Below are 15404 nucleotides of genomic sequence, written 5' to 3'. Positions count from 1 at the left end.
CAATTTCGTGGGATACAATTGTTAGTAGATACTATCTTGTCTCATCGCTACAACTCCCGTACGGGCTCGGGAGAGACGAATGTTGAAAGTCATGCGTCCTCCAATACACAACCCAACCAAGCCACACTGCTTCTTAAAACAGCGCGCATCCAACCTGGAAGCCAGCCGCACCAATGTGTCGGAGGAAACACCGTGCACCTGGCAACCTTGGTTAGTGTGCACTGCGCCCGGCCCGCCACAGGGGTTGCTGGTGCGCGATGAGACAAGGATATCCCTGTCGGCCAAGCCCTCCCTAACCCGGACGACGCTAGGCCAATTGTGCGTTGCCCCACGGACCTCCCGGTCGCGCAGAGCCTGGGCGCGAACCCAGAGTCTCTGGCCACCCAGAAAGCTATACTCAGGCCCCTTGTTATTCAAACTCAATCAGCATGACAGAGTGATCTCCAGCCTTGTCCTCGTCAACACTCACACCTGTGTTAACGAGAGAATCACTGACATGATGTCAGCTGGTCCTTTTGTGGCAGGGCTGAAATGCATAACATTCTGGAGTATTTGCAAATTGCCATCATACAAACTGAGGCAGCAGACTTTGTGAAAATTAATATTTGTGTCATTCTCAAATCTTCTGGCCATGACTGTAGATTGATGAGGGGGAAAAATGATTTAATCCATTTTAGGACAAGGCTGTAACGTAACAAAGTGTGGAAAAAGTCAAGGGGTGTGAATACTTTCCTAATACACTGTATGCGCTCGGTCTCTGGTTATGAATGCGGTGCTGACAAACAATCGTTGATAGATATTTATAGAGCTCCAGTCAGGATGACAATTGATTATGGGTGTATAGTTTATGGAACAAAAGCTGTACAAAATCCAGTATATAAAAAAAAATCTGGTCTAAGGCACTGCATCTCAGTGCTAGAGGCGTCACTACAGACCCTGGTTTGATTCCAGGCTGTATCACAACCGGCTATGATTGGGAGTCCAATAGGGTGGCACACAATTTGCCCAGATTCGTCCGGGTTAGGGTTTGCCCGGGCCGGGGTAGGCTGTCATTGTAAATAAGAATTTATTCTGAACTAACTTGCCTTGTTAATTAAAGGTTAAATAAAAAAGATAAATAAGGATATGTATTGGTGTATTTAAATCAAAATCTGTATGTGCCTTACTAGTGGAGGTAGGTGAGATGCCTTTGGATATACGGTTTAAAACATTGTCATTAGCTTGTTGGGTTAGATTGAAAAGCTGTGAGGTTGAGCATCCCACGGCTACTGTTCTATATGACTGTTGGGAATATACTAGTAGACAAGGCAGGGGTTTTGGTTGGACAGTTGCAAAGCTTGCTGATGAGAGTGGTTTGAGGGAGTTAGAGGTTGGCCCTTCTGTGTTGATAGGGGATGTTCCTCCATGGTTGCTTCCAGATCATGTTGTTTATCTAACCTTGATAGAGAAAATGAAATATTGGTTAGAAGTCAGTGATATAGGGAAACTGGTTGACAATTACATTGGTAGAAGTTTTTATGCTTTTTTTTAACCGCTTTTCACAGATGGATCCAAGGACCCAGATAGTGGGCGCACAGGAACAGGCATATACGTTCCTGAATTTGACGTGTGGATATGTAGAAGACTAATAGATGAACTGTCAGTATACTCAGTTGAACTGTTGGCGATAATAGTTGCCCTCCAGTGGGCGGAGGATATACAACCGGTTAGAATTATAGTATGCTCAGATTCTCTGTCTGTATTGAATAGTTTGTCATCTGGTAAATCTAATAGGAATGATCTTCCATTGGAGGTATTAATGTTATTATGGAGAATTGAGAGAATGGGTGTAGTAGTGAGATTCTTCTTCTTCTTCACTTTCAGGCGTGGAAGGGAATGATATTGTAGATCAGTTAGCCAAAAGAGCTTTGAAACGAGATATGATTGATATTAATGTTCCACTGGGTAGAGGTGAGGCCAAATGTAAGATCAGAGCCATTTTGATAGATGTGCGGCAGAAGAGATGGGACTCCGAGCACAAGGGCCGGCATTCATATGCCCTCCAAAGAAATGTTGGTGGACAAAGATTCAAAGGTCAGATTAGGAAGGAAGAGGTGGTGTTTGCTCAATTGCGCTTACGATATTGTACCTTGAACTTGTCATTACATCTGGTTGGCAAGCATATGAATGGTTTGTGTATGGAGTGTATGGTCGATGAAATGTTGGAGCATATGTTGTTATTATATGTTATGTGTTGGAGTGTATACCACACACTCCAACACAGTAGGTGGCGGCATACACTTTTAACATTGGTTTGCGGACTGCAGTTATATAATAGAAGAAGAAGAAAACTAGATGCGCACATTGCGAGACTTTTGTGAAAGCTTGCGAAACAGACAAACAGATCAGACCGGGGTTTGAGAAGTCAATGAGAGAAGCACAAATTGTTCCTGAGTTGTTCATTTTCTCGAAATCTAAAGGTACAACCTAGATATAAGCCAATGTATTAAATAGCTGAACATGGTATTACTCAAATCTTACGAGAGTGACAAACTGACACGTTTTCATTATCGTCAAAAACAACATTATATCGAAGGAGTGCCTTTAAGTTTGCACATGCGCAGCTCGGCGTGAGACACCCGATGACCGACAAGTGTGAAAGGGAATTTTTGTTGGAGAAGCAGTTTTATCCTATCCTCATACTGTACTGTCTTTGATAATGCTGTGGATAGTTTTATGAATAGTAAAACAAGTAAAAAATATTTTTCCCGTGTTATGACTAGATCGTTTCCGGATGCTGTACAGTAAGTGATATTGCTGTGCATTTGCATTGTGGGATTTGTGTGCTTTCCTCTTGCAATCATGGCGGATGCCTTTGGTGACGATTTGTTCAGCGTGTTTGATGAAGAACAAACAACTTCAACTAAAAAGAAACTAGCGGTACCTGAAAAGGGGTATGTATGCTTTGGGGTTTAACTCAGTTAGGGAGATGTTTCGTTCAAGTAGTGACATAGACAACTATCAAATGAGAACACGCGCAGGGGGCATGAGGGCTAACGTTAGACCTCAATGTTAATGCTACAGTATCTAGCTAGCTACAGCACATTGCCCACGTTTATACCGGCATTGTGTTTGTTTCATCCCAGACCCTTGGTAGTTAGATTGTTGTGTGTTTACTACCTAGCTAATGAGAATAAGCTCTCAACATTTTATTTGTTGAAAATGTGAACTATGTTAGTTATGTAGGATGCAGTCCAGTGTGTCAACTTTTATTTTATCTGGCCCTCCATACTCTCCATAGTCATATGTAGTGATTAACTATTTGAATATTTTTTTAAGTGGTGGTATTGTCCTGGATTTCATATCTGATTATTTTGATTGGCTGGTCTATGTTCCTTAGTTAGATAACATTTAAGTTTAAATATTCAAATATCAGCCAGAAATTGCTGAGGAATAATACCTACCAACATATGGGGCTGCAGAAAGTACTTGTTTCTGTCTTAAAGTAACATTGCCGTAAAATATTCCCTTCCATTAGGAAATCGACCAGTAAAAATGGCAAAGGAGGAAAGGCTGAGTTCTATGCAGCCAAGAGTAAGCGGGAAGCAGACAACAACGGGACAGATGAGGTGGTGTTTGGGAAGAGGTCCAAGCTGGAGACTCTTTCTACAGAGGAGATCAAGTAAGATTGACTTTGAACAAGGCTAGATTTTTGGGCTGGGGTGGTCTTAGCCCAATATTGGATGTGCCCAATATTGGACTAATGGAGCCTAACTTTACTCCTTAGTCCAAGGACCTTACGTGTTCTGTTTAAATGGTACGGTTCTTGAAATATAAATACCTTTCATATCACACAAAATAATTTAACAAATGCAAAATACGCACTTACTGTAACCTGATCAAATAACATTTTATTGATCACATACACATTTATAGCAGATGTTATTGCGGGTGTAGCGAAATACTTGTGTTCATCGCTCCAACAGCGGAGTAGTATCTAACAATTCAATGGTTTTAACAGTTGCAACCGACAGTATTTTTTTTGGTGACAACACGCTTTGTGGTGTACGTACACATGGTGCACATGGTTAGCACACATGGTCACGTACACATGGTTAGCAGATGTTAATGCGAGTGTAGCAAAATGCTTGTACTTCTAGTTCCGACAGTGCAGTAATATCTAACAAGTAATATAACAAATTCACAAAGACTACCTTATACACACATTGTAAGGGGATGGAATAAGAATATGTACATATACATATATGGATGTGCGATGGCCGTGCGGCATAGGCAAGATGCAATAGATGGTATAAAATACAGTATATACATATCCTACATTACTCATCTCATATGTAATCACTATTAAAGTGGCATTATTTAAAGTGACTAGTGATAACTTTATTGAATCCATTTATTAAAGTGGCCAGTGATTTGGGTCTGTATGTTGGCAGCAGCCTCTATGTTAGCGATGACCTAAAGGTAGAAGCTCTTTTTCAGTCTCTCGATCCCAGCTTTGATGCACCTGTACTGACCTCGCCTTCTGGATGATAGTGGGGTGAACAGGCAGTGGCTCGGGTGGTGGTTGTCCTTGATGATCTTTTTGGCCTTCCTGTGACATCAAGTGCTGTACGTGTCCTGGAGGGCAGGTAGTTTGCCCCCGGTGATGTGTTGTGCAGACCGCACTACCCTCTTGAGAGCCTTGCGGTTGAAGGCAGTGCCGTTGCCGTACCAGGCCGTGATACACCCCGACAAGATGCTCTCGATTGTGCATCTAAAAGTTTGTGAGGGTTTTAGGTGACAAGCCAAATTTCTTCAGCCTCCTGAGGTTGAAGAGACACTGTTACGCCTTATTCACCACAGTCTGTGTGGGTGGACTATTTCAGTTTGTCCGTGATGTGTACGCTACGGAATTTAACACCCTCTCCACTACTGTCCCGTCGATGTGGATAGGGGGGTGCACCCTCTGCTGTTTCCTGAAGTCCACGATCATCTCTTTTGTTGACGTTGAGTGAGAGGTTGTTTTCCTGACACCACACTCCGAGGGCCCTCACGTCCTCCCTGTAGGCTGTCTCGACGTTGTTGGTAATCAAGCCTACCACTGTAGTGTTGTCTGCAACCTTGATGATTGAGTTGGAGGCATGCATGGCCACACAGTCATAGGTGAACAGGGAGTACAGGAGAGGACTGAGAACGCACCCTTGTGGGGCCCCAGTGTTGAGGATCAGCGGGGTGGAGATGTTGTTTCCTACCTTCACCACCTGGGGGCGGCCCGTCAATGTCCAAGACCCAATTGCAAAGGGCGGGGTTTAGACCCACGGTCTCAAGCTTAATGATGAGTTTGGAGGGTACTATGGTGTTGAATGCTGAGCTGTAGTCAATGAACAGAATTCTTGCGTAGGTATTCCTCTTGTCCAGATGGGAAAGTGCAGTGTGATGGCGATTGTGGTAAGCAAATTGGAGTGGATCTAGGGTATCAGGTAAGGTGGAGGTGATATGATCCTAGGCTAGTCTCTCAAAGCACTTCATGATGACAGAAGTGAGTGCTACGGGGAATTAGTCATTTAGTTAAGTTACCTTTGCTTTCTTGGGATTGGGAACAATGGTGGCCATCTTGAAGCATTTGGGGACAGCAGACTGGGATAGGGAGAGATTGAATCTGTCCGTAAACACACCAGCCAGCTGGTTTGCGCATGCTCAGAGGACGCGGCTAGGGATGCCGTCTGGGCCGGTAGCCTAGCGAGGGTTAAAACACTTAAATGTCTTACTCACGTCGGCCACGGAGAAGGAGAGCCCACAGTATTTGGTAGCAGGCTGTGTCATTGGCACTGTATTGTCCTCAAAGCGCACAAAGAAGTTGTTTAATTTGTCTGGGAGCAAGAGGTCGACGGGCCTGGTTTTCTTTTTGTAATCTGTGATTGTCTGTAGACCCTGCCACATACTTCTCGTGTTTAAGATGTTGAAATGCAACTCTACTTTGTCTCTACTGACGCTTTGCTTGTTTGATTGCCTTGCGGAGGGAATAGCTACACTGTTTGTATTCGGTCATGTTTCCAGTCCTCAGGCCATGATTTAATGCGGTGGTTCGCGCTTTCAGTTTTGCTTGAATGCTGCCATCAATCCACGGTTTCTGGTTAGGGAAGGTTTTAATAGTCACCGTGGGTACAAAATCTCCAATGCTCTTCCTAATAAACTCAGAGTCAGTGTATATGTCAATGTTAAAATCCCCAGTTACAATAAATGCAGCCTCAGGATATATGGTTTCCAGTTTAGTAGTCCAGTTAAGTTATTTTAGGGCCATCGTGGTATCTGTTTGGGGGGGGGGGGGGGGGAGGGATACACGGCTGTGACTATAATCGAAGAGAAGTCTCTTGGGAGATAATGCGGTCGGCATTTGATTGGTAGGAATTCTAGGTCAGGTGAACAAAAGGACTTGAGTTCCTGTATGCCGTTATGATTTCACCATGAGCCGTTAATCAATTCTGTTTACACAGGTGTTTGGACACATTGCTAATTAGCAAATGTAGTCAACTCTATCTTTTGTCTGTTTTCTGTAAAATAGTGCTGTGACATGGAAACCCCAACCCTACCAATGTGTGTTAATTTAACCTTTTTTTCCTTCTCAATAAGATAAGGCCCTTACGCTTCCAAAACCTTATTGCAAGCGATGCGTGTTAACAAACCCCACCCCCCCTACAGAAGACGCCTTCGTCCGTCCATTAATCTTATGTGTAATGGAACGGAGTCATGATCAATGGCTACCTCCGGATTAGATACAGTGGGGAGAACAAGTATTTGATACACTGCTGATTTTGCAGGTTTTCCTACTTACAAAGCATGTAGAGGTCTGTAACAAAAATCCAGAAAATCACATTGTATGATTTTTAAGTAATTAATTTGCATTTTATTGCATGACATAAGTATTTGATCACCTACCAACGAGTAAGAATTCCGGCTCGCACAGACCTGTTAGTTTTTCTTTAAGAAGCCCCCCTGTTCTCCACTCATTACCTGTATTAACTACACCTGTTTGAACTCGTTATCTGTATAAAAGACACCTGTCCACACACTCAATCAAACAGACTCCAACCTCTCCACAATGGCCAAGACCAGAGAGCTGTGTAAGGACATCAGGGGTAAAATTGTAGACCTGCACAAGGCTGGGATGGACTACAGGACAATAGGCAAGCAAGCAGCTTGGTGAGAAGGCAACAACTGTTGGCGCAATTATTACAAAATGGAAGTAGTTCAAGATGACGGCCAATCACCCTCGGTCTGGGGCTCCATGCAAGATCTCACCTCATGGGGCATCAATGATCATGAGGAAGGTGAGGGATCAGCCCAGAACTACACAGCAGGACCTGGTCAATGACCTGAAGAGAGCTGGGACCACAGTCTTAAAGAAAACCATTAGTAACACTACGCCTGTTCAAGCCAGCGCATGTCCAGGCCCGTCTGAAGTTTGCCAATGACCATGTGGATGATCCAGAGGAGGAATGGGAGAAGGTCATGTGGTCTGATGAGAAAAAAATGTAGCTTTTTGGTCTAAACTCCACTCGCTGTGTTTGGAGGAAGAAGAAGGATGAGTACAACCCCAAGAACACTATCCCAACCGTGAAGCATGGAGGTGGAAACATCATTATTTGGGGATGCTTTTCTGCAAATGGGACAGGACGACTGCACCGTATTGAGGGGAGGATGGATGGGGCCATGTATCGCGAGATCTTGGCCAACAACCTCCTTCCCTCAGTAAGAGCATTGAAGATGGGTCTTGGCTGGGTTTTCCAGCATGACAACGACCCGAAACACACTGCCAGGGCAACTAAGGAGTGGCTTCGTAAGAAGCATCTCAAGGTCCTGGAGTTGCCTAGCCAGTCTCCAGACCTGAACCCAATAGAACATCTTTGGAGGGAGCTGAAAGTCCGTATTGCCCAGCGACAGCCCTGAAACCTGAAGGATCTGGAGAAGGTCTTTATGGAGGAGTGGGCCAAAATCCCTGCTGCAGTGTGTGCAAACCTGGTCAAGAACTACAGGAAACGTATGATCTCTGTAATTGCAAACAAAGGTTTCTGTACCAAATATTAAGTTCTGCTATTCTGATGTATCAAATACTTATGTCATGCAATAAAATGCTAATTAATGACTTAAAAATCATACAATGTGATTTTCTGGATTTTTGTTTTAGATTCCGTCTCTCACAGTTGAAGTGTACCTATGATAAAAAATTACAGACCTCTACATGCTTTGTAAGTAGGAAACCCTGCAAAATCGGCAGTGTATCAAATACTTGTTCTCCCCACTGTATAGCTAGCTACCCCTGCAGCACGGGTTCTAATCCAGCCCACTGCTTTCATCTCTACCGACTGCCGCAGACCTTAGGAAAAAAAGAACATTGGCGAGGCAAGATTAGTGTTGTTGTGTGATGTTATTGTCTTGTTATAGACACAATTAGCTTCATGACTATATGATCTGCAAAGAAATGTGAATTATTATCATGGTTGGTTAATGGATTGAATACTGATGAATGTGAAACTGGCTTTTTCAGTCTTGCCGACTGCATGCCCAAGGTGAGGGTGGAGCCGGTTGAGACAGTGGAAGGATGCAACCACGAGGTAAGAGCGCTCACAGGACTTTTGAAATACGAATTTAATGACTTCATATTAAAAAATGTATTTATGCAACCTAGGTAGGCCTATATCTCAATATTACATCTTGGTTCCCTTTACTGAAAATCTGCTTTCTTTACCTTGACAGGTGGCCCTACCAGCCAATGAGGAGTACAACCAGCTTAAGCCTCGTGTGGGGAAAGCAGCCAAGGTACTGTAACGGTACATCAGTCCACTGATTGGATTGGGATACTTTGAGAGCGCAGTCTGAAACTCGTGGCCTTTGACATTGCCTTGTCAAATGACTCCAATCCACCCATCTGTGTTCCTGCTAACATCCAACTGATCTCTTTTTGTAGGAGTACCCCTTCGTTCTGGATCCCTTCCAACGTGAGGCCATTCTGTGTATCGATAACAACCAGTCAGTGCTTGTGTCTGCCCACACCTCTGCAGGAAAGACTGTCTGTGCAGAGTGAGTTTGATATACTGATACCCTTTCAGGTTTAACACTACTGAGTTTGGCCGAACTAAGCCGAACTGTAATGTACTGTGCAGCACAGTATGTATCGGGTTAGCAAGATGGTGGGAAAAGAGTACGAGTGTGTTCAGATGTTTTGCGCGTTTGATGAGTGAAATACTGGATTGTTTTCAACTGAGTTTTTAAGAACATTTTCCCATCCAAAACTGTATTTTCAGTATGAACTTAAACAACCAAAACAAGATATTAAGTATGAATTTTTGTAAGATCATCTTTGAGAATTGACACTCACTAAATACAATTTTAAAGTCGGGGAGAATCAAAATGATGCATTCAGGAGTATTTTTTGTCATGGCCCCGCAATTATTTTGTTCTAATGTTCCGCTTATAATAGAATAAGCAATTGCAAAATGTGTAGAATTGCAGGAAATTAGCTTTAAAACAGCTAAATTGTCAACGTAGCCAACGGGAGGACCTCTAAAATCTTAGGTCGGTGACTGCGCCATTGGCTTTGCCCTCACCAGAAAAAGCCTCTTACTCACTTTCCCGCCCTCTCCCTTTCTCATCCAGGTATGCCATAGCTCTAGCTCTGAGGGAGAAGCAGAGGGTCATCTTCACCAGCCCCATCAAAGCTCTGAGTAACCAGAAGTACAGAGAGATGTACGAAGAGTTCCAGGATGTTGGCCTGATGACCGGTGATGTCACCATCAACCCCACCGCCTCCTGCCTCATCATGACTACCGAAGTATGCCATTATAATTACATTATTCTCGCCAACAATCTCCACTGTGTCTTTAGGCTGAGCTAGAATATGACTAAGTTGTACTTACATTTTTCTCTAGTGTTACTAGTCTGTCTAGTTTGAAAATGAATGATTATGTTGACATTTCATTTGTTTCTGTGTTTCAGATCCTGAGGAGCATGTTGTACCGAGGGTCAGAGGTCATGAGAGAGGTGGCCTGGGTCATCTTCGATGAGATCCATTACATGAGAGATGCCGAGCGTGGCGTGGTGTGGGAGGAGACCATCATCCTGCTTCCTGACAACGTCCACTATGTCTTCCTGTCCGCCACCATCCCAAACGCCAAGCAGTTCGCTGAATGGATCTGCCACCTCCACAGACAGGTAAAGAAAAAATAAATGTATTTACTTTTATCGATGTGTGTAGGCTACCACGGAGCGACCTTAACCCAACAACTAGAGACCTCGTCAAGGGGTTTGAATCGCTTGGGCCAAGGTGTCGGGGTGACCGTTAAAAGGTCCAAAGGTTCGTCAAGACCTGGTTGGGACTACCCTACAAGGCATTTCCCTTACCCCTGCCCTGTCTAGTGATCAGCTGCTGTCCCCTTGGCTGTCCAGTCTCCTTCCATTGCCAGATAAACCTCAGTCTGCAGAAAGGCAGGGCCACAACACCGGCCTCTCCATTCCGAAGGCTGAGAAAACACAGCCGAAAATATCCCTTGTCTGCTTACTTGTGTATCAAGCATCAGGTGCTCATACAATTGACTTGTTCTTGTCTCTTGTAAGCATGTTTGTTTTAACTGTATAGACATGCATCAAGCGTAATTGTTTTAACGAAATGGTTTAAAAGAATTTCAGGGATTGTCGTTAGGTGCTCATGTTGTTGACTTCCTTCCACCTGTCCCCATGTAGCCCTGTCACGTGGTGTACACTGACTTCCGGCCCACCCCCCTGCAGCACTACATCTTCCCAGCAGGTGGCGACGGACTTCACCTTGTGGTGGATGAGAACGTAAGGAAACGCACAAAGCTCGAGGTTTCCTCGGCCTTGACTAGGACAATAATACATGACATTCTGCATTTACTACACACACACACACACAGAGAGATAATGCACAGCCTGTCAGTGGAAATATACTTAATTCGGTTCCTTGTACAATAATTGAATAGATGTAGCCATAAAGATAATCTAGTGTTGTGTTGAGCAGGGCTGGGTTTCCCAAAAGCATCATAGCACTAAGATAATCTTTAGTCAATTTAGTTTCAGTAGAATTTAAATAATCTTAGTGCTACCATGCTTATTGGAAACTCAGCCCAGAATGCCTTTCTGTGCCGGGAAACTCTCACTTCATTATTTAGGTTTGTTGTACAATGTCGGTCAGTGACTAAACATGCTGTTAGGTATTAGGCTAAACATACAATTAGTAGCTTAGAGTGCGGACCAGTCACACCTCCAGGAATAGCTCAATGTGTTGTTTCCTGAACAATGGGGTCAGGTGCATAATATCCGAAGATTCCCACGCACGATTTGTGATTAGAATGCATCCCGCATCACTGACATATTCCACACTTTCAACAAATAACATTTGGTGAGAGTTTACTCTCATTAGGTACTGAACACACAACAATCTCACTACCAAGGGTACAGGGAATAAAACATGCTGTAAATAATTGTTATCCTTCACCACACAAGACCCACCTGAGTTGTGGTTCGATCTTAGTCAGCTTGTTGCAGAATGTGAAATGGGGCCAGTTTGTCTGCCTGGTGTACTGTCGGGTTAAAGTTGGCTGTTGATCCTTTGCTTGACTTGTCTCCTCCAGGGAGAGTTCAGGGAGGACAACTTCAACACGGCCATGCAGGTGCTGAGAGACACTGGTGACTCTGGAGGCAGCAGCGGAGGGGGCAAATGGGACCCCAAGGGGCGCAAAGGAGGGACACGAGGTGTGTGTGTGTGACTAAGACCGATAAACCATTACGTTCTTTTAGAATAGCGGAAGTATTTGTGGGAGTAGTTTTGTCAGGGGATTCAGTGTCATCTAAATTAGGGTTTCAAAATGGTTGCCTTTTTTTGTTCTCAATGTGGTTGTGTTTCTCTTTAGGGCCATCCAACGTGTTTAAGATTGTTAAAATGATCATGGAGCGGAACTTCCAGCCGGTCATCATCTTTAGCTTCAGTAAGAAGGAGTGTGAGGCCTATGCCCTGCAGGTGTCCAAGCTCGACTTCAACACAGGTATAGTTATCCCCATAATGATATACAGTTTAATAGCCTAACGATACTCCCTGCAGGTGTCCAAGCTCGACTTCAATAGCGGTAGCTACTCCTTCAATGAGTGATGTGGGTAACACCGTGTCCCAATGGAAATTCATTAGGGCACACCGTAGCAAAGCGCTTTTCAACAGAAAAGGGTGTTCCTTAATTGGAGAAGTTCAGGTAGTGTGTTCCCCCCCCCCCCCCCCCCCCCCCCTCCCTTCTGTTTGGTGCCGAATGAAGTCAATCATGTACTCCCTCGAAAGGTGGGGCAGGTATAAGTCATGAAGTTTGCTAGGGGTGTTTTTAATAATCGGCATCACTCGAGTCATTCAATATTATGTTTTCTATTAACTGTACACATCTCACTGTTCTCGCTCTCTTTGGGGGGGTTGACTGATGATACTAACTAAATCCGCTGATGTGAACGCACATACCACTCAGAAATGCATGGCATCCTGTCAATACAGCACCCTATTACCTATATAGTGCCATTTAAGTCATCGCCACTGAAAGTAGTGCATTATATAGGGAATAGGGTGTCACTTCAGACGCTGCCATAGATTTGCCCCCCAATACTTGACTACACGCTCTTTGCCAGTAGGTTATGCAGCCTGTGCTGATTCGCTGCAAGATGACCCTGAGCAGCAGGATGAATCTGGGCTGCAGATCTAATTTGGTTAGGCCTAACTGTGAAGAACGCGCGTGTCAGAGTCCGCCCTGCGTAGCTGGCGAATCGTGTGTGCTTTTGTGTGCGATTTCGATGAAGTCAGTTAAAACATCCAAGAACGCCAAATGCTCTCTTTCCACTGGGCATGATGTGAACGATCTCTCATCTCTCATTGATATGAATATGGGTGTTGTACTTTCTCATCTGCCCGGTCAGTCTCTGGAGGGAGGAGAGACGACTGTATTGATAAAGATGGAGCAGATTTCTCTTGGCTTGGCTGGAGCCAGGCCCTTGGCAACAGAGGTTTCTACCCCCCCCCCCCCCCATCCTGACCACAGGAGGATTCTATTTGTAATGGAGTTGACTTGAGCATGTGCTCCAGTTCCCGAGCAAATATTTTGACGTTGTGCGTTTCTCACTCGCTTGGTTTGTTTTTGCTTTGCAACACACTGACACATCTGGTGTAAGATGTTCTACTTACACAAACAAACAATCTGACTATACGAGGTGTGATTTATCCTGAGGGCTTGAGGAATTCTTCGGAAAATCCTATCTAGGCGGTGCTAGTGCTCTCGCTTGAGTGATGTGCCTATATGATGGAAAGTCAAATACTTTTGTTTTCCGTCTTGCTCTCTTCTGAACCTAATGCCTGTTTATCACATTACTTAATAGATGAGTGTTTAATAAAACATTTTAATAAGCTGCAGCACTGTTGTGGGATAAGACGTAGTTTCGTATTAGTAGTCTTTATAGAAACAGAGCTGCTGGCCTGTCTTCAGGTTTAGGCTAGCTATATTATGTCTCTGTGGTGTAAGAGGGTGGTAGTAGCCTAATTGGAGCCACGTTCCACTCCCCCTTCTGACTCGCTCTCTCGCTCTCTTTTAATTAATGAACTGACTGGGCTTTAATCTTTTATGACATATTTGTTTCTAGGCTGTGTTTATGGAACTGTCGGTCATGGCTTACTTACGCGGCTTATGGTGCCTGCATGGCTTACTCTGCATGCAAGGCAGCTGTGTGACACTGGATCGGGCCGCTTGACTAGAACTTTGACGATAAACCCGAAAATTACCGACGCAGCCTTCCTCTTACCCGTCTGTAACTTTCTGTGATTTTTGCGACACAATATTCCGGCCGATTGTTCTAAAACCGTTATTTGGTCAACAATGATAGCACGAATCAACATATTGCGTAGGCTATGAAAGTATCTGCATGTGCTTGTTTCACTGTGTGCTGCGAACTCTCACGCCTCTCACGGAGGTGGTAGAGATGCATTCTGAGACGCACAAGCATATAACTGTTGCTCAAAATGCTATTGTAGGAAAAAATTTACATTTTTAAAGCAAATAACATTGTTTGAGTTAGCGGACATACAGCTTTCTGTGAGTACATTATGTATTTGTAACTTTTGTTATTTTTTTATATTGAGTTCATAGCACCACTTTACAACCGGAGTAGGCTGTAGTCAGACCCGTGCAGGGCACTCCATTTGCGCTCCATCTGCATCAAGTAGCGCTGTGAAGTTTTAGTAGGACCTTATCCTTATCCATATTATAGCCTTTAGCCCAAAATGCACCAAGATGTCATCAAAATTCTCTAGCGCGCCAGGTTGCACATCAAAATATCAGTCCTGCATTTCCTGAATATGAAATGGCTTGCTTTTTTAATCATAGGTTGCCATCTGTTGTCTTACTTGGTGCTGGAGAACATTTTTTCAACATCGCCGCCGCTAATGTAAAGTATGGGCTGGCGTGTTTACACGTGGTCTGTGGTTGTGAGGCCGGTTGGACGTACTGCCAAGTTCTCTAAAAGGTTGGACGCATCTTATGGTAGAGAAATGAACATTCAATTCTCTGGCAACAGCTCTGGTGGACATTCCTGCATTCAGCATGCCAATTGCACACGCCCTCAACTTGACATTTGTGGCATTGTGTTGTGACAATACTGCACATTTTAGTGCTCTTTTACTGTCCCCCAGCACAAGGTGCACCTGTGTAATGATCATGTTGTTTAATCAGCTTCTTGACATGCCACACCTGTCAGGTGGATGGATTATCTTGGCAGCAAATTTGTGCACAAAATGTGAGAAGCTTTTTGTGCGTATGGAACATTTCGGAGGTCATTTATTTCAGCTCGTGAAACATGGGACCAACACTTTACATGTTGCGGTTTATATTTTTGTTTAGTATATAATGGTTATCTGATGAAGTCACACTGTTATATAAATAGTATATCAGACGGATGGGCTTTATAATTCATTAGAATATTTTTCTGGTGCTGACCTGGTTACTATGGATTGCTGGTGTGGTCATGCTGACACCACTCTACTTTACACACTACTCAGGCACCTCTTGTGCCCGTAGTCGCATGGCAGTTGTGTGTTTAGAGTTTAACGTGTGACTGTTTCTGTTATAAGATCTCTGAGCCAAAACGGTATCCGTGTGTATATTATATTACTCTCGAGATGAGTTTGTCTCCATGTGATGGAAACTAGTTTGTGTGTGTGGAAATGCGTTTGTGTGTGTATGTGTAGGTCTACGTGTGTGTATTTAAAGTGTTTACGTTTGGGCCCAGTGCCAGAGAGCTGACGTAAGCCAAGTGGCCTGCCCGTGGGCTGTGGTTTGTTTGCTTGCTCTCTCGTTCTGTCATTCTGTCCATGTGGTTTTACTGCTACCCTGGGA

General features: G+C 44.0%; 1 protein-coding gene and 1 non-coding gene across 2 annotated transcripts in view; both read left to right on the top strand.

The window, feature by feature from the left end:
* The first annotated feature begins 2312 nt into the window (after nucleotides 1-2312).
* Nucleotides 2313-15404, top strand: part of LOC110523912 (exosome RNA helicase MTR4) — a 54851-nt gene continuing 41759 nt past the window's right edge. Inside the window, exons 1-11 of the mRNA XM_036977633.2 lie at nucleotides 2313-2459; nucleotides 2763-2933; nucleotides 3518-3661; nucleotides 8525-8591; nucleotides 8734-8796; nucleotides 8945-9057; nucleotides 9634-9808; nucleotides 9973-10188; nucleotides 10717-10815; nucleotides 11625-11745; nucleotides 11904-12035. Coding sequence (XP_036833528.1) covers nucleotides 2842-2933; nucleotides 3518-3661; nucleotides 8525-8591; nucleotides 8734-8796; nucleotides 8945-9057; nucleotides 9634-9808; nucleotides 9973-10188; nucleotides 10717-10815; nucleotides 11625-11745; nucleotides 11904-12035 — 1222 coding nt within the window. The 5' untranslated portion in view covers nucleotides 2313-2459; nucleotides 2763-2841. The remainder of the gene's footprint in view (nucleotides 2460-2762; nucleotides 2934-3517; nucleotides 3662-8524; nucleotides 8592-8733; nucleotides 8797-8944; nucleotides 9058-9633; nucleotides 9809-9972; nucleotides 10189-10716; nucleotides 10816-11624; nucleotides 11746-11903; nucleotides 12036-15404) is intronic.
* On the top strand, nucleotides 10380-10508 carry LOC118964775 (small nucleolar RNA SNORA35). Its single transcript, XR_005051968.1, has one exon. It is a non-coding gene; the product is annotated as a small nucleolar RNA SNORA35 (small nucleolar RNA).

Source organism: Oncorhynchus mykiss, chromosome 5 (assembly GCF_057628025.1).
Source record: "Oncorhynchus mykiss isolate SJ-2025 chromosome 5, ASM5762802v1, whole genome shotgun sequence".
In the NCBI taxonomy this organism is placed as follows: Eukaryota; Metazoa; Chordata; class Actinopteri; order Salmoniformes; family Salmonidae; genus Oncorhynchus; species Oncorhynchus mykiss.
This window is presented reverse-complemented; position numbering and strand designations above follow the sequence as displayed.